Here is an 18877-nt window from a genome sequence, read left to right as displayed (position 1 = left end):
CTGATCATTTGGTCCAAATCGTCTAAGCAAGTTTAGTAGCCAGTAAATAAATTCTGACTATAACGTTCTTTTCAGACACACTGCAAAGTCTCTGATCATTCAATAGGTCCCCTCACAGAGCATGCTACTGTAGATGGGACTGATAATATGTTTGATAGTCACTAGTTCTGTTAGTGTTAGGTATTAGAACAAATAATCTATAAGTGGTAAAGACCACTTTAGAAATGTTTGGGGTTTTTTTAGGGTAGACTATCACCTCATAATATAAAGCTTTTGAAGAACACCACAGCAATTGTAAAAAATAGTCAACCTAATTTTAGAAATACTACAACTATAGTTACCCTTGGGGGTAAAAGGAGGCAGGATTATTACCTTCCATTTCCACTGTGGATTAACACAAAAAGAGCCAAGAAATACAAAAAAGTCAAAGAAAGAGCCAATTCAATCAAGGGATAATGGGAGCGTACAAAATTTGGTCAGGTATGATCTAAATAGAGCAGCTAAGTAAACACATGGTTGGGGGAACTTCACTTTGAGGGTGTGACAGACACATAGTGGCTATGACTTGGACAGTGGGGACATTTACTCCATACAGGTAGTAGCAAAAAAGAACAATTATTACAGTCCAAGGCAGTACTTCATGCTGACAGTTGATGACTATTTTAGAGTTACCCTAACACAGTGTAATCTAGAGTGCTTAGTAAAATGGGTATCAAACTGTAATATTATATCAATATAGACACTTACAGACATAGACACTTAAAAATGGGGAAGCAGCAATTCTTGAAACAACTTCACAAATGCTGTATATAATAGCACTGCATGAACCCTCACAGCAATACTGAATCCAAAAGGACAAATATGAATCTTTGTATATACAGAGAAACAGTAACAAGAACTACAGTGTCACATTACTTCTGTGTTAGCATTGGTGTTGTGCCTACTGGAGTAGTAAGTCTTGTTCTACCATCTGCAATCAACAAGAAAGTAGCTGAAATACTGGAAAAAGTTGACAGAAGAGCTGACAGCACAGCTATCAATAGTAAAGCATATGAAAACTTTAGCACATTGATTAATTTCTATTGACAAGGACATTTGTGTATATCAATCACGATCTAAGTACTCGAACAAAGATTAAGAAGTCATGTCACCATATTTAACAGAGTAAGGTACGTTGTCTTGACCCAGTATGCAACGGTTAATATTAAAGCACTTTTAGACATTAATTAAAAAAAAAAAGTTTTTTCTCTGCTGTTCAAAATAAATACCTGAGTTGTCATGTAATGAATTACAACAATATTTTTTCTGGATCCAAAACCCCAGTTTGGATTTTTTTCCTTAATTTTCCCATATTTTTTCCCTTATCGAGGAAAGTTTATGAGAATAAAGCAGCTTGTTATAGAAGTCCCTCTAGCTTCCTATTCTGAAAACCTGCAACATCAAATCTCTCTAAATGCCTCCCATAACTTAAAGCATTTTCAAATGCTTTTATCATCAAGCTCATGATGTCTACATCTATAGCTGATGTCAACCATAATTACAAATACAATTTTTTTTTTCTCAGCCTTAATATTATTAATTTGGATATTCATATATCCCTCAGATACCATTCTCATCCAGAAATCAGAGAACAAATTTCTCTTTGGCAACAGTTAAGGAATATATCCTGAAGTATCTGGTGGCAGAACCACACAACTGTCTTAAATGTTCAGAACTGAAAGCTAGCAAAGTTTACAAAGGTGAGCACATATTTTATGATTTTTTTTTTCCTTTTGAAGGCAAAGGAACAGTTTGAAACTAAACTGACCTTTTTGCTCATGAAAAAACCAACATTTACTGAAATACAGTTTTGAGATGAAACGTATATAACAGAGCAGTTCCTATATCATTGGTTTGATAAGGAGGAAAAGATATGCACACATTTCTTGAACACCTAGGAAACTTACAGAGAACACCCCCCCTTTATTCCATCAGTTTTCTTGTTTGAAAACAAACAAACCAACAAACCAGCCTGAGAAATAAAGCAGAATAATCAAATAAGGATTATGTGTATCTCTGTAATTGTTAATGATATAATAGTAATTACTCATTACATCAAAAACATTTAAATATTTTTGCTCAGCTTCTTTACCATGATCTACGACAGTTTTGTAATTCAAGCCCATTAATGGCATAGATAATTTTATTAATAAGTATACTGAAGCAGAGCCATACTGGGTCAGACACTGAAGGTCCACTTACCACTCATCTTGTCTCAGGTTAATGCAGCCAGTAACTGATGCTTAGATAAGAGTGAAAGATCATGACAAACATATCATCCTACTGCCCCATTAATTCTCCTAACATCCAGCACTTCCTAAGCCATAAGTAATGTCTTAATATTTAGCAGCCACAGTGAATTAGTGAATTTCTCTTGCACAATTTTTTTCCCTTTGCTTTTTGAATCCAAGTCACATTCTAGGATCCAAAACATCCTGTGGAGAGGAATTTCACAACTTGCCTGTGCACACTCTTGTTTTTCTCTGGTTTGAGTTTGCCCTCTCCAAGGTAGAAGCATCATTGTTTGTTTCCTGTGTTCTTGCACTGTTGTTCCTCAGATAGCCACTGCTGGCCACTGGCCAACAAATCAATGAGCTAAACTAATTTTTTTGTCCAGCCCAGTCCAGCTGCTCTAACGTTTCCACTGCAGTCACAGAACCACAGAATCAAAAATAACCTGCACCAGGATGACTTAAGGGTGTATCAAAAAATCCCAACTGTCCTACATAAAAATAGCATATCACATAAAACCCTATGGTAGGTAGATCTGTACCTCTGGCCACCATAATGGTGTTTCTCAGGTAGATTAAATGGTTATTGAGGGCTCATACAGAAATATTTTAAATTGACACACTTAGACTTTTATCAACATAATACTGTATTTAAATAAACAATGACTTACAGACATTCCCCGTGTTGTCAAAACTTGTAAGAACATCCTTAACATTTAAGAGTCCACTGTGAAATCTGGAAGAAAACATAAATAGTGACTTCAACAACATACAAACAACCAAAAGTAATAATCCTGCCTCTTCAGAAATGAGGTTCACTGTGCGTATCACTTCTCACAAAGCCCTTTCATGGACAAGCAGCAAACAGGTACTACTGTAACCACCAGGGGGAAAACAAGGGGACAATCACTTGTCCTCAGAGTTTCTTCACCTAAATTCATGAACCAAGAACGGGTTTCTCAGAAACTAATAATTTATCAAAACTAAAATATTTCCAAAGAGCATCAATTTTTGTTTAGTTGTGGAAGTCACATATAGGAAGGGAAGAATTTTGATAAATTGATTTCTTTGAAAAGAAAGAAAAAAAGACTATTTTTGAACAGCAGCTGTACACACATTCCAATTTTCTCCCACAAAAATCAAGAGCACTTCATTTAATTAATATGAACAATGAAACTGATTAATGTGTTCAGTGAACTGCATTTTCTTTGGTTTCACAATTGCATAACCCAAGTGAAATAAACATTCAAAACTGAGGATAATAAATTTACTGAATTTCACATACCAACTGCAAATTTTAGAACACAGTGAGCAAAACACTGACAGCAGCAGAAAGAACATGATCTGAATTTGGATAAAAATTTGTCTATGAAGCTTCCTCTAGATGTTACAGATGTCAGGCTAGACGGATTCACAAAAAAAAAAAAAAGGCAATGAAATTTTTTTTAAGTATTCCAAGCTAATCTAAGCCCAAAATCAACAAAACGACAACAACAACAAAAATCTTACGCTTCACAAGAATCAGATCAGGTAAGTATTTCACAAATGCATCAAAAAATCTAAAAAGAATTCAGCAAGGCAGCAAAATACAATCTTTTAATAATGTTTCAAATATAGCTTCTAAGGTGTTTAGGAACATGCTAATTTGAAACACAGAAAAAGTAGAAGAAATCCAACAATTCTAGCAGCTAAAAAAGTAGTTCTCATTCTCTCAGCTTTTCTTTCCAGAAGAAAGACTGTTATAAGAATGAGAAAAAAAAACCCAAACCATATCCTTTTGCAAATATGAAATTTTATATTTCTAGTGGAAAAAAGCTATTTGTAGCTTCTGATAAGCATAAGCATTAAAGAAACATTTACATGTTAAATTCTGAGAAGCACCAAACAGCAACTAACTCTTAAAAAAACTTAAAATCAAATGGAAATCACATTAACAAACTGAAATGAGCTCATAAAGAGGGGCAATGAAATTTATGAAAGATGTTAGAAAAGATTCAACCGGACATTAGAGCTCTTCTCCCAGCTACATAAAGCCAAACCAAAAATACATTCCTACAAGAAACGTACAAGAATTCTGATGGATCCTGTGGACTTAAAATGCGCTTTTTATTCTTTTTTTTTTTTTTGGGCAAGTTTTTTTCAATCAAATTGGACAACCAACGCAACAGAGTTAATTCAAAGGAAGTGACAAGAAAGTGGACAGGACCAGTAGTTCTGCCAACCACAAAGCTGCCCTTTAAACTGTCCCCTGCTGACTCCTTGGCATCCCACAAACTCCGTAACCGTGCAGATGTCTGACACAGTTAGGGTCTCTCAGACAGCTGTGAATGTCTCATCTCCTAAATGAATGTAAGATAGGGGTATGGGGGAGGGAAGATGCTGAGACAGTAAAGAAATATTTTAATCTTTGTTGGCTTGTAGATTAGTCTCAGGATAAGATGTTTTGGGTTGGTTTTTTCTCCCCTCAATTTCTTTTGTACATAGTCCCTATATAAAGGAGATTTATCATGCAAATCTTCAAGTGAAGCAAACAAAGGTGAGGATGAACAATTTAGCAATCTACTACCTGTAGTTCAACAGAATGCTATGAAGAAAGAAGCGGAGTATTCTGATCTAGAGAATACAATTTATATACAGAGTCAAAACATGGACAAAGGCAAAAAAAAGATAAATGATACAACCATTAGAGATGAGAAGCAGACAGCTCTGAGTACCTCTGGCTGAAGAATGAGCTAAGATTCCACAACAAATGCATGCCACACACTTATTGTTTTTAAGGTTGTCCTGAAATTTTGGTGATGTTTTATTTAACCCAGTGAATGTTCTTCATCTACATTATTATAAAATTCGCTTTTTTTTTTTTTTTTTTTTTTTGGCAAGTTTTTTTCAATCAAATTGGACAACCAACGCAACAGAGTTAATTCAAAGGAAGTGACAAGAAAGTGGACAGGACCAGTAGTTCTGCCAACCACAAAGCTGCCCTTTAAACTGTCCCCTGCTGACTCCTTGGCATCCCACAAACTCCGTAACCGTGCAGATGTCTGACACAGTTAGGGTCTCTCAGACAGCTGTGAATGTCTCATCTCCTAAATGAATGTAAGATAGGGGTATGGGGGAGGGAAGATGCTGAGACAGTAAAGAAATATTTTAATCTTTGTTGGCTTGTAGATTAGTCTCAGGATAAGATGTTTTGGGTTGGTTTTTTCTCCCCTCAATTTCTTTTGTACATAGTCCCTATATAAAGGAGATTTATCATGCAAATCTTCAAGTGAAGCAAACAAAGGTGAGGATGAACAATTTAGCAATCTACTACCTGTAGTTCAACAGAATGCTATGAAGAAAGAAGCGGAGTATTCTGATCTAGAGAATACAATTTATATACAGAGTCAAAACATGGACAAAGGCAAAAAAAAGATAAATGATACAACCATTAGAGATGAGAAGCAGACAGCTCTGAGTACCTCTGGCTGAAGAATGAGCTAAGATTCCACAACAAATGCATGCCACACACTTATTGTTTTTAAGGTTGTCCTGAAATTTTGGTGATGTTTTATTTAACCCAGTGAATGTTCTTCATCTACATTATTATTCTTGGTACACTCAGTTTTGCATTAAGGATCAGTTCTTGCTCTGATTATAAAACATTCTTTCCATAATTAAAATCAACACACACAAATTTCAAATATATTCTTATATTCATTATTCAGTGGTCAAAAGCTTGTGGTGTTCAAGTACAAACACAGCACACCCCAACATTTGCACTCTCAGCCAGCAGAAGTATTTTGCACAGGCACCCTTTCCTGGCCACATGCAACGTTCAAAGTCTCTTCCTCTGTCTCAGTCTCTTTCACAAATGCTGTTGGTGGCTAGCACATAAGTGAGCCATAATTTAGTGATGAGAAGCATCCAGCTTTGCTATGAGGGACTTTCTCCTTCTCAGTCTTCCAGATGCCCACTCCACGCTTGTTGTGAAACAGCGCAGGGTTTAAGCTGCTTCTTTTAGTCTGATCAGTTTATAAAACCTTCACTGAACAAAAGCAGGGAGCAAGCTCCATCTCCAAGAATGAGAAGAGTAGCCACTATCTCAACAGTGATCTGGATAGCAAAGCCACTGCCATTTACTCCAAAAAACACATCTCAGGTCTTAGCTATATTACCATTATGGACTATTTTAAGACTACTCCATATTAGTAGCAGTTAATCTTCCCAAGTCAATTATCAGGATAGGAAAATACCTTTCTTGCTGATAAAGCTTTTTCTCCCTACACCATGCTAAAGAAAAGGCACTTAAATTCCACTGGCAATCACTTAACAGCTAAGGAACCCAAACGGTGAAGAACTGAGAATAACTTCTACTGCAGACAAATTTTAGGACTGAGAGAAGTAATGTGCCAACAGCTGATCTGCTTGTGAAAGGGAGAACTCAGGGTGACGTGCTTCCGAACAGCAACAGCCACATATTTCTCCATATGGAGGACTGTATTTGTAGAGCCTGCAAACAGACTCTGCACCAACTACACTCCCCAACCCTTTTCCATCACAGATCTGACTTGCAGACCAGAAGTTACATGCACCTGTAAATACAAGTGTTCTTTAACCCTAAATTCTGTCAAATTCTATCATATTTTTTATGCTACTCAGTCGTGCACCAAAAAAACCCCACAGCTTCTAGTTTGGGACCCACTGCTCTGCATGTACATCACCAGCAGCTCTGTACCAGCTGCTGCTTCCCTGTCCCATCCCATCAGCTGCTCCCCCATTACCCAGCCCAGAGACAACTGCCAACACGCTTCACATCTTCTTTCATAATCACAGCTTTCCACAGTACGCCTTATAAACTGCCCATAACGAGTCTATAAGTGTCATATGCTCTGAATTATGAAAGTCTAGGAAAGGAATCACAGAAGCTTGTGGTTAAATCCCAATCCCAAAATTCCCATAAATTTACACAGATATTTAGTGCTTTGGAATATGTCATGAATGCTGTACAGTTCAAAGAACTTCAGAGAAATTCAAAGCTGTGATTGCTGAGATCAACAAAGTACTTCAAACAAGCATAGGTAAGCATCACAGATAGAGTGAATTTCAGACCAGCATGATTAATCTGATCTGCAGTGTTCTTACAGTAAGTCTTCAAGGTACAATACGCAAAAATTCTATCGCTGAGGCAGAATCTTACAGAAGACAAATCTACAAATGACACTCTCATTTAACTGCTGTTTCTCCTGATATCAAGCAAAGCAAAATTCCTTACTCTGGACTAGGAACTATTTATACATCTAAAGTTAATTTAAGTCAGAATAGAGAGGTATATATCTTTAAAATATATTAATGTTCCTTCCTCTCCAATTCAGGCAACACAAGTGGCAGACTTTTACGTGTATTTATAAACAGCTGTAGACAGCAGAATAAAAATAATCTTTCAGTAACTCCCCATTAATGTATGCTTTTCATCAACCATAATGAAACAAAACTATGTTCCTTCTCTTATATTATTCTTCAACTGACTGAGGAAAAATAATACAAATAACTAAATACATGTAGTAAACTTACACAAAACACAATAACTAAGGTAGGCTACATTTCCATATAATACTCAAGCGAAAAAAAAATAAATCAAAACATATCACCATACATTTTTAACCTGGATACAAAGTAAAAGTACAATATTTGTGGAAAACGAAAGACAGGATAAGGGCGAAAAAGTTACTGCCAAGGTTACTTTAAAAAAAGGTGGCCAAGCCTTTATGCTGCTAAATCCACACAAAGTATCTTGGCAGGCAATAAATGGAAGAAAGCGAGTTTATTGTATTCACACAAATTGTCCACAAGGAGTAAGCAATATTCCTTGAAATTCGCTTCATTTTTTTATGTCTATCCTTAAAATAAATTTAAAAAAAATCATTAAAACGTCAAAACGTTATTAACAGAAATATCCTATAGGAATAGCCAACGGAATTCACTCCTAGACCATTTTCTAACATACCACTTGCCACAGACAAATAACATGCCTCTCATTTCTAAACCACAGGTCTAGAATAATCTAATAATTTCTGTCACGTTTTTATCTAAAGGTTCATTCGTATTCCGAATAAAGGCATGAAACCTTGTAAAGAACACTTAACACTCTTTACAAAGATTTAACCCTTCCTGTAAGCTGCTAACATTGTTCCTTTCAGTTCTGCATTTTCGTATTTGAAACGCCAAATGACTGATCAATGGAAAATATTTTACCGCAGAAATAACTTATTTCTTCTCTAATTGCTTAAAATGAGCCTACAATTTTAAAGTAAATCCATATCCTGAAATAGAAAATTTGAAGATATTGATTGCTTCTTTTTTAACTCTAATAAAAGAATAATTTTCCTGTCTAAAAGACAGACACCATCTCCACAGTGAGACACTGCATCTTTATGATCTATATTCACACCATTGGTAGAACTATTAATAAAAAATTTAAATTTAAAAGCATATTCCTGACTAAGAATAGAAGGATTTAGAAATGCAAAATTAAATAAACATTTTTAAATGTCTCTACTTACTTACTCTGTATCTTCTTATCACCAAGAAAACATTTAGCACATGCATAATTTTTAAAAGCAAAATGAAATACCTCCAAAGTTAAAAAGAACTTGAATCACCCTAACAAACGTGAAAGTTTTAAGAATAAAAACATATTTTTAATGGAGAAAAGACCCAGAAAGCTAGATAATATGTGTAATGAAAGACACCTTTTTCCACTTCAAGCTTGCAACAAATTTCACTCAAAATGAGGCTTATATTTTTCACCTGCAGACTAGATTACAAATCTGAATGTGAAAACTGTATTTCCAGCTTGGGCTAATATGTCTGCATTCTTCACGTTAGACTGTCATAAACATTCAGCCCAATTCCCAGGCTGACTTCCTGCCAGTTTAGGGCTTTATTTTTTAACTAACATTAATTGCAAACATCACAAGAGAGCAATTTCATGTATGTAACACCCAATTCATATCATCAAGATAAGGATGTAGCGTGCAGGAGCATCAATTGTGGTACAAATCCAAATGACATTAGACTATTCAAATGAGATTCTGGATTACAAGAAACTTCATTTTGACACATCTGTCACTGCTAACAAAAAAAAAAAAAAAAAAAAAACAAAAGAAAAAAAAGAAAAAAGAAAAAAATCACACTCATCAGACACTCCTTTTCATACACCAGAGCACCTCAGTACCTATATAAACTTCAAGAGACCACCTTCCACCATATATCATGAATCCATGTTTCATTAAGCATGCTAGAGATTGCTCTTTAACCAAAAGAGTTATGGGGATTTTTAAAGTGAGTCAAGGATGTTGTCACCTCAAGGATCTAGTCAAAATGTCATGTAAATCCAGCTTAAACTTTTTAAGCAAGAATGGCCTTATATTGGCTTCCTGCTTTGGAATATTTGTTATTAAGAATTATTCTAAAAATAAATGAGTGGCAAAAAAACATGGCATGAGTTCTTCTTTCCCAAATGTGAATCCAACCTAAATTTGGTTAGAAAAAGAGCAGTTCATTAAAACAAGCTGCGTTGAGAAGTTCAGAAAAGCATGCACACGACTGGTAGTTCCTACCACAGCTTCTTTTTGCCTAACAAACTGGTCCCCAAGTCCCTTGAGAGCAGTAATCCCAGCTAGGTCATAGCATATCTGAATATACAATTTTATCAGTTTTGATAGCCCTTGAACTGATATAGCTTGACCTTTATACTCTTTGCCAAAAGCCACTAACAACCTTATGAACTTTCTTAAGTATTTAGTCTTGTCAAGATATTAGCTGACAACCCTTTAAAACCCAACATTTGCAATAAGCTTTCCAAAGAAGATGTTAATACATAAGGAAAACATATGTAGATGAAAATTCAAAAGCACTTTTGTCAAGATTTTCGAAGAGGCCATAGAAACATTTCTTTCCTGACAAAAAGATGCATAAAAAGGCTTTCCCACTCAAGCACACTGTTCTGGGTTTACCTGACTGATGTTATTGTTAATAATATGCTAATAATATGCTCTTGTTATATTGTTAAAATTGCTTCTATTGATGAAAATTATGATAATTAATATTTTGCCAATGGGAGGAGAAAAATGAAGGGAAGACTGTCAGGCATACACAAGATCTTTAAGTTTTCAAGTCATGATCAGTTCTCAAAGATCCAGAAATGCTTACTCCAAGATTTCTTGCCTTCTAGATAGACAAGTTTCAGCAAGGAGAACTATTGCTCTGTTATTTAAATTAAACTGGTATGTTTACCCACTTAAACTACTGCTTCTGCAGAAACAGAGAACTTTTACTTAATACAGACTTAAGGTAAAACAAATTTTGTTGCAGGATTTATACTTTGTCCCTGGCAAAATACAGAGCGAGTATTCTCTCCTTTCCTTCTTCACCATCCTGCAATATTCTGAAATCACAAGTAAGCACTATCTATTGCCACTACTTCAATATATAGAGAAAACATTTGAATATAGAAGTGTAAGTAAGTTCTGTTTGGGTTTTTTTGTTAGATCCATGAGTATATTTCTAGAACAGAGCAAAATACTGGGAAAAAAATAAAAATTAAAATCCCCATGAGGAGACAATCCCCCTGTTCTCTTCAACATACAGTTTTTAAAACCCAATGTGAGCCTGCTCCAGTCCAGGAACCATACATTTCCATTGGTCAAGCTCAGAGGAACGTAAAGTGTTAAAGAAAAATCCCCATACTTAGAAAGCTATATAATGATCACCAACAATAAAATGGTGCATGAATAAACACGCTTGTTCACAGTCTACAGTTTGAGGTGTGTCCTATTACCAGTGAAGCTACTACTAGCCAATTAAAAATGCCAAATAAAATGATGAACGTGGGAAGTGATGGCAACAGAAGTACACAAATATCAGATGTCAGAGCAAGATCAGCCTGACATTCCCTTCGCTTTTGTACTGCTGGCACAGGTGAACCTCCTACCTTAAAACTCAGACAACTAGTAAATCAAGTAAGTGGCACTGAGTGTTGCAAACCATGGCAGGGAACTACGGAGGCTGAATGAAGAAGTTCAGGGCTGCAGCATGAAGGATTGCAGACTTGCTCAGCCTAAGTTCTACCTAAACGCCCTCTGAAGACCTAAAACCAGGGAATAGAGACACTGCATGAAGAGATTAGGTAGACTATGAGCATCTGGGTAAATCTGTAGCATTCCCCAGCAGTTCACTGGAAAAGTCCGTAAGCAGAAAAAACACTGTACCTACTTCTATTACACACAGGCATATTTTCAAATGGAAAAGTTTTCTTTTGAAGTCTTCTAGTGTCAAAAATATAAGCTTGGAAAACGGAAAATTAAGGCTTTATAAAGCTCTAAACAATTTTGTATTTGACTTTTCACCCAGCTGCAAATTTAAGCCAATTTGCAGATAGTGCTGTGGGGTTGGTTTTTTGTTTGTTTTGGGTTTTTTTGTTTTGGTTTGGTTTCTTTCTTGTTGCTTTTTTTTATAACCTTGCAAAAATGCCACTTAATGATGGTCACTTGTTTGTGTTAGATCCTAGTTTCTAAGATTGACTTTAATTTAAAGGTCTCAGTTAAATAAAAATGCACTTTACAATTTTGATGACTCGGGGTCTCCAGAGTATCTTCCGTTGTGCACAAAATGCAAAATCCTACCCCCTCAGCAAGGCTAACTAGGGGCGGCAAAACAAGAATTGATTCAGGAATGATAAAGTTACTGTTGTAATGATACCCGTCCAGGCAAAACCAAGTTATAGATGTGTACAAAGCAGAACAAGAAAAAGGAAATCAAAGCAGGAGAAAAGGGGGGGAAGGGGAGGGGAGAACACGAACACATAGTAACGAATGAGAGCTATAAACTTTTCTGTTTTGCTAAAGCTACTGAGAATTTATTAACGCTTCTTCAGAGGGTTAATGGGGGGATACAGATTTTGTTGGGTTTTTTTGGTTTGTTTTGCTTTAGTATGCTTTTTTTAAAATGCAGATATCTTCATTTCTGTAATATAAAACAGATTTCTTCAATAGGCATAAACCATTTCTGTAGGAAGTGAAAATTTTTTTATTCTTTTGGTTTGCAAATTGGGTTCCAAATTATCTTTGAGTTTTATAAGAAAGATTAAGAAGAAAATTGAATAAAATATAGATCACTTCCAAAAAGCTTTTAGAACTTTATGAATACCAACATGTAATTAAAAATTTTATTAAGATTACAAGTAAATCTGTTCGGGTTTTTTTTCATTTATATCTGAAGGATGCTAAACAGAAAGCTATTAGAAATATAAAATAAATGCTCATATTTGCATTCTGTTACAGGTACAGTCACTAGTATTTTCATTCAAGCTCTGCCACTTCAGTGAAATGTACCTCCCCAAAAAAAAAAAAAGAAATCAGACAGGCTGCTTACTGTAACAAACAACTAAAAATAACATCTAAGTTTATTTGTAACTATGCCCTAGTTACACAAAACACTGGAAGAATGACTAATGAGTTTTATATTTGAGGCCTGTATAAGATCTTAGGAAGTACTTGAAACTTAAATGATGGTTACCTTAAGGACACGCTATACTCAGGATAAAAGATGCTTTTATACTGAACCCAGGTCCCAGTTTCCTCTTCTGTATTCTGGTCTTCTATTGAAAAGAGATTGAACGATGCAAACCTTCTAACAGAGACTTGCTGGAGATGCACATCTTTCAAGTGCTTTTTCTTCAGAACCTTTGAAATGAAGAACAAATTAAACATTAAGAATAAAACTTTCAAAAAACAAGTAAACACAGGCTGATTTAACTGAAGAGGCAAGTCCGGAATGAAGCATAATAGCTATGCCATTAGCTAATAGCTATGAATAACTAGTCCAAGTATGTCAAGCCTGAGAAAATAACAGTGGTATTGATGGTAAGGGTCAAGAGAATGGGTTATGAATTTATTATATCTCAATAACTGGAAGGTAAAATGTATTGTGTTCATAAGTATACACAGTTGCTTTTTTAATTCCCACTCCAGCGAACCCATGCCAGAATCTGAGAGGCAGACTGGATTCTTCCCTATCCTCCCCTCACCACTGTGAAACGTTCTGTGCCACTTACTGTCCCTGTAGATTAAAAAAAATATGAGTGATACATGTTTGCCAGGTATACTACGTCCTAGCTTGCAAGTGTACTGCATCACACTTGCAGAACTGCTGCCAAACTTGCTACCTATCCCAGGCCCCAGACTTTCAGATGCCACAACTGCACATTCCCCTGCCAGGCCCCTCTAAGGGCACTGATGCAATAGCCAGCCTTTACACAATCCCCAAAATACTCCGACAGCACCAAGTTCAGCCCAAAGAGACTGAAGAATTCAAGGCAGAGGCAGAATCTGGCCATCTGCATTTTGTGTAATAGCTAAATGATTAAATCACTGGTTCAGGAAAGTAAACACGGGCTCTCTGTCCTGCACAGTCTGCTGCACACAACCATGTCTTCTCCTTGGGGAGTGAGGTATCAACTCCTCCGTGCAGGACAACCCAGCACCCAGCCCCTTTGAGCTGCACCATCGCACAGAAGACAAGCAGCATCTCCCTGCCAGACAAAAAGGCTTATTCTTTAGGTCAGGAGCAATGTCCTGGGTTTAACTTCTTTCTCCTAACGCTGGATGGAATTACATAAATAACTGCCATTGCATTTTTAAAATGAAGGTGCATAAGCAGTCCACAGTCACAGGAAAAAAAAGAAAAAAAAAAGGAGAGGAAAATAAACTCATCACTATAAATAGACAGAGCCACAAGAAATAGCTCTGTTGAGCATGAAAGCACCACAATTTAGTTTTTGATAACCAGAGCTAAATCTGAAGTCAAATGAGAAGTAGCTGACCAGAATTATGAAACTGGACATGGAAGCTTTGCATATGGGATGCATACAACAAAATAAAAGTCAACCTTTGTTGACCATGCTTTAACTGGAAATGCACTCACACCCAACAGTCTTACATTTTGGTGCCATGGCCTATTAATTTGCAGAATACTTGGAAATACTACATATGCAAGCAGAGCAATTGTGTTTGCTGTGCTGTTAGTTTCTAACAGCAGGCCTGATGCATCAGGCTTGCTGCTTTTGGATCTATTTTCATCAGCAAGCTTCAGCATAGGAAAGGCATAGACATTTTCATCAAAGTATTAAAAATGGCTCTGTGCTGTCCACACTATTTCTTCTACCTCTGCAATACATGGGGAAAATACATACATGAAGGAAATCACAAAACCAGCAAAACAGAACCAAATTAAAAGACTAGTCAAATTGAGACATTTGTACAATAGCAGCATGCCTGGAAACAAAACAGACCAACTTGACAGCTAAAGAAAAATACCAAGACCTAATTTTCAGAAAAGCATGTTGTTTTGAGGATTTTTTTTTTAAAGCAAAGGCAAGCCATTACTGGCAGGCAAAAAAAAAAAAAAAAAAAAAAGCAGTGACAACACTTCTCTGGTTTCAGTTTTTTGTTCTACATAGTCATCTTCTAACCACTCCATAAAATGCATTCTCTGAAATCTCATGAGCATTTGAGTACTAAAAAAACCACTTCTCCCACAGCCTCCAACTAAAATCAAGAGGTCTAAGATCTGGAAATTACAATAGCAGGTCAAATCTTTAAAAAACCTATATATAACTGAGAAAACAGAGCACAAAGGAAGAATATGTTAAATTATTTATATCTAACTCTTGTATTTTTACTTAAGCATCACAATTGTGTTACAAGCTACAAAGATAAGCTGCTGCTGCTATAGGACAATCCACTGACAAAAACCAGAAGGTGACCTATTAAAATTTATCATAATGTTCTGAAGGCATTGAAAGACAGTCTTCTCTGTTTTCATGACGCTCTTCCAATGAAGGTGAAGCTCCCTAACTTCCTGCACGCTGCCATAAGAAATAAACATGTCGCAGGGACCTATAACACCAGTAGCCAATATCAAAGCAAGCTAAAAGCTTTGCAGCAAAAGAGTCACAATTCTTGGTTTTAGTGATGGCAGAGAGAAAGAACTATGGTGGGGAAGGAATCACCAGACACCACTGTTCTTTGGCTAGGGTTATAGCCACTTTATCTCCTCCCTCAGTAACATTTAGCCAGGTTTCCCTGCGTATTTTTATTTAAAAAAAATCCAGAAGCTTTCTTTCACTCTCTTCAAGATCTTTTGGTACCGACAGGCCCCGTCTTCTGCACAAGATCTTTACAGGTATATGCAAGTGTTTGATTTGTACACGGGTCATACACACAAATATTATTTAAAGAAATAATATGAATAATGAAATATTCTCTTTCGAAGAAAAAAAAAAAAAAAAAAAAAAACAGCACCAAGAACAACAACAAAAAAAATCACACCAGACAATGCAAGCTCACACTTACACCTTGTGGTTTTCTTTCTCACACTTGCATTTTCTTTCCTCTCTGTCTTCACCTAGCAATACAGGATTCTAGGGCTATACTTTCTTCACTAACATACAAGATATTAAAAAAAACAAACCACACCATCTTCAAACTGCCTCCTGTTTTAGAAAGGTAAAATAGTAAAAGTAAAAAAAAAAGTAAAATATTGCCACAGATCTCAGTTGCAGGACCCTCAGTATTTAACGACAATATTAGGATCATATTTAGGACTCCCTATAAAATCTCAAGGTGTTTGATCTCTCTTAAAAAAAACCACCCAACAATAACCAACCAAACAAAAAACATATGGAGAAAGGCGGTCACCTGAAATTCCCTGTATTTCTTTGTGCATCTCATTTTGTATAACCTCGTTGCACTAGAAGCCAAATTCAGATAACCAACCAAACAAAAAACATATGGAGAAAGGCGGTCACCTGAAATTCCCTGTATTTCTTTGTGCATCTCATTGTGTATAACAGCTGATGGTCTACAAACTTCCACTGAGGTCTATGGCACTGACTGGAACATGATATTTTGTACATGCAAGAAAGAGTCTACATAATCAGCTACAGCGTAATCTATAACTACACCATCTCTAAAGATCATCAGTAGGACTGTGCATTGTTTATTTTTACAAATAGTTTATTTATCAAATTGTTCTATTCAACTGTAAACAGCTTACAAACTCAAGACAAACAAAACCATGGAAAAAGATCTGGAGCACTGAGGGAAGAGCAGGAAGAGAAGAAAAATTGTTTTAGACAGTCTTCTGTTGAGAAAAAAAAAAAAGTGCCACTTTCCTGTCCTCACTTTAGCCTTTATTTTTCAATTCTGGAAACTAAGGCACATTAGCAGCCAAGCAAGACTTCTGTGAGAAGATGGGCAAGAGGAAGGTAACAGGAAGGATCAACATATAAAGCTTACAGATTCCAGGAATGTTTTCACTAAACTTTCTACACGGAGTAAGTGTGCATATAGGGAGCAATGCCTATTCCTCTAACTTCCCTGCTAAAGACTACAGACTGGATAATGCCATCAATTGCACAGACTGGCAGAGCTCAAAACACAGCAGTAGAGAATTTAATCCATTCATTTATAAATGCACACTACATGCCAAACATACCTTAGCTTTTTTTTTTTCAAGCAAAAAAAAATATTTTCCTTGATTCTGACAAGCTAAGTTTAAAAAATATTGCCAAACTTCAAACTCAGTACATACATAAAACATTTTATTGATAAAAAACACATAGGTAATTATGCAAAACCCTGGTTCTTTATGCTAGCTTCATAGGATACCTGATAAAAGGGCTTTTTTCTTAATTAAATCAGCGAGCACGCACTCAAGCATCCTTACCATAGCAAATCAATTTGTGTATGCACTGAATGAAAGCAAATTCAATATATAAATACACCACAGAACTGATTTCATGTAAGGGGTTATTATAAGCAGTATGAAAAGCATTTTTAAAAGCACTGTAAGCAACACTTTGACAGTGCTCCTTTAAAGATGGATAGAAAGGAAGGTTTCTCCCAATCCATAGATAGATCCAGGCATCACTATAGTAAAGAGTGCAGAACTGATTTTTATTTCAGATGTACCAGTAAGATTAAATTGATCCTTGCTCATCGTACCATACAAAAATCAACAGAAAAGCTAAAGAACATGGAAAAACCCAGGGAATCTGCAGAAGAAAAGGTCACAGATATGTATAGTTTGAGGAAGACACAGCAGCCTTCTCCCCAGATACCTGCATGCACCCCAAATACCTGCACTTGATGGTTATGAAAAGTTCCTTCTGAATTTAAGAGACAGGGATATGCCAAAAAGATATGTTCAAAAGAAGCAACAGCTAGTACAGCTGCAGAGCACAGCTCGCATAGTCTGCTGGAGCAGAAACTTACGAAGACAAACCTGATACTCCTTCCAGCAACTTTGATGTTTCCTGCTTTAGAGTGTAACAAAACAGAAGTTTGTCCTGTAGAACAGGACAGGGGAGCTTGGAAAAGCGGAAACACACACAAAGCAAAGGTGGAAACTGACCTGACCTCCCCGCACCTGCCGCTCCATTACCAGGCTGCAGCCAGGTGCCCCTTCAACCCAGCTGCTGCCATCAGGCCACGCTGCCAGCACCCTGCCCTCAAGGGACAGCCCGGTGCAACTGAATGTTTAGGTTAGGCCTGTAAATATCACTGTCAATAGCAACTAATGAAACTGACCTCGGTTTTTAAGCACGCACCAACCTTCCAACCTGAATCCCTTCCAACCTTGCAGTGGTCCTAGGGTCCAAAACAAGCGTGGCCGCCCAGAGCACAGGTGTAACCACTTGCTGCTTCTCCCTCCCCAGGGCCATTTTAGTTGCCAGGTGAGGGGAGTTTCACCCCAGCTCTCCCCGAGAGGCGGCCTGAGGTGATGCCAAAGGGATCCAGGATATGAGCCACAATAACCAGCTCCAGCAGCACCCACGGAGGTGCCAAACTGCTGCTGAAAACACCTGGCTGGTGCCCACAGGCTGTGGGGTGCCAACGGGGTGCTGGCCTTCCTCCCCTTCATACTGCTTGTAAGACCACAGACTTTTGGGATCCACTGAAGGTGCTCTTAAAAGAGCCACGTGTGTGTTTATGCATTTTTACTGTTTTTTTCCCCAGGAAGAGGACTGCAAACCCCTTTGCAAGCCCCAGCGAACTAGTCCTCGCAGTCCTCCCGTCAGGGGTGCGGGCAGCCCTTCTCAGCGCGGCTCTCCGCACGCCTACAGCGCCCGCGGGGCTCCACACCCGCACCCCCGCCCGGGTCACAGCCGGGGTGCCGAGAGCCACCGGCCACAGCCACCCGCGACCGCCCGCCACCCCCGCGGTCGCGGCAGCCCAGCGCCGGAGGAGCAGGAGGGCACCACGAACTCCCCCGGCCCAAGGCAGCGCCGCCGCCTCAGGGCACGGGACCGCCGTTCCGCAGAGACGCGCTCCCCTCCGGCTGCGCCGCCGGCCCGCCCTGCCATCCCCTCCCGCCCGCGGGCTCCCCCTACCTGTCCGAGCAGCCGCCAGCGGGCTCTGGCCGCTCCCGCACCCCTCGCCTCGCACCTGCCCGCGGCGGGGCGGCGCGGAGAGCCGGCAGCCTCGGCCATGCGGCGGCGAAGAGCACGCAGGACCCCAGCTGTGCGGGCGGGGAGCGGTGCCCTGGCCGGCGGGGACTTGCCG

General features: G+C 38.0%; 1 protein-coding gene across 1 annotated transcript in view; it reads right to left on the bottom strand.

Moving 5' to 3' along the window:
* Positions 1-18877, bottom strand: part of CAMKMT (calmodulin-lysine N-methyltransferase) — a 221205-nt gene that overhangs the window by 201271 nt on the left and 1057 nt on the right. The window contains exons 2-4 of the mRNA XM_014951053.1: positions 18706-18828; positions 12828-12994; positions 2942-3006 (exon numbers count right to left, since the gene is read on the bottom strand). Of these exons, the coding sequence (XP_014806539.1) occupies positions 2942-3006; positions 12828-12994; positions 18706-18804 (331 nt within the window). The 5' untranslated portion in view covers positions 18805-18828. The remainder of the gene's footprint in view (positions 1-2941; positions 3007-12827; positions 12995-18705; positions 18829-18877) is intronic.

The sequence above is a fragment of the Calidris pugnax genome, unplaced genomic scaffold, assembly GCF_001431845.1.
Source record: "Calidris pugnax isolate Ruff unplaced genomic scaffold, ASM143184v1 scaffold24, whole genome shotgun sequence".
Lineage (NCBI taxonomy): Eukaryota > Metazoa > Chordata > Aves > Charadriiformes > Scolopacidae > Calidris > Calidris pugnax.
The sequence above is the reverse complement of the archived record's forward strand: the minus strand, read 5'-3'. Positions and strand labels throughout refer to the sequence as shown.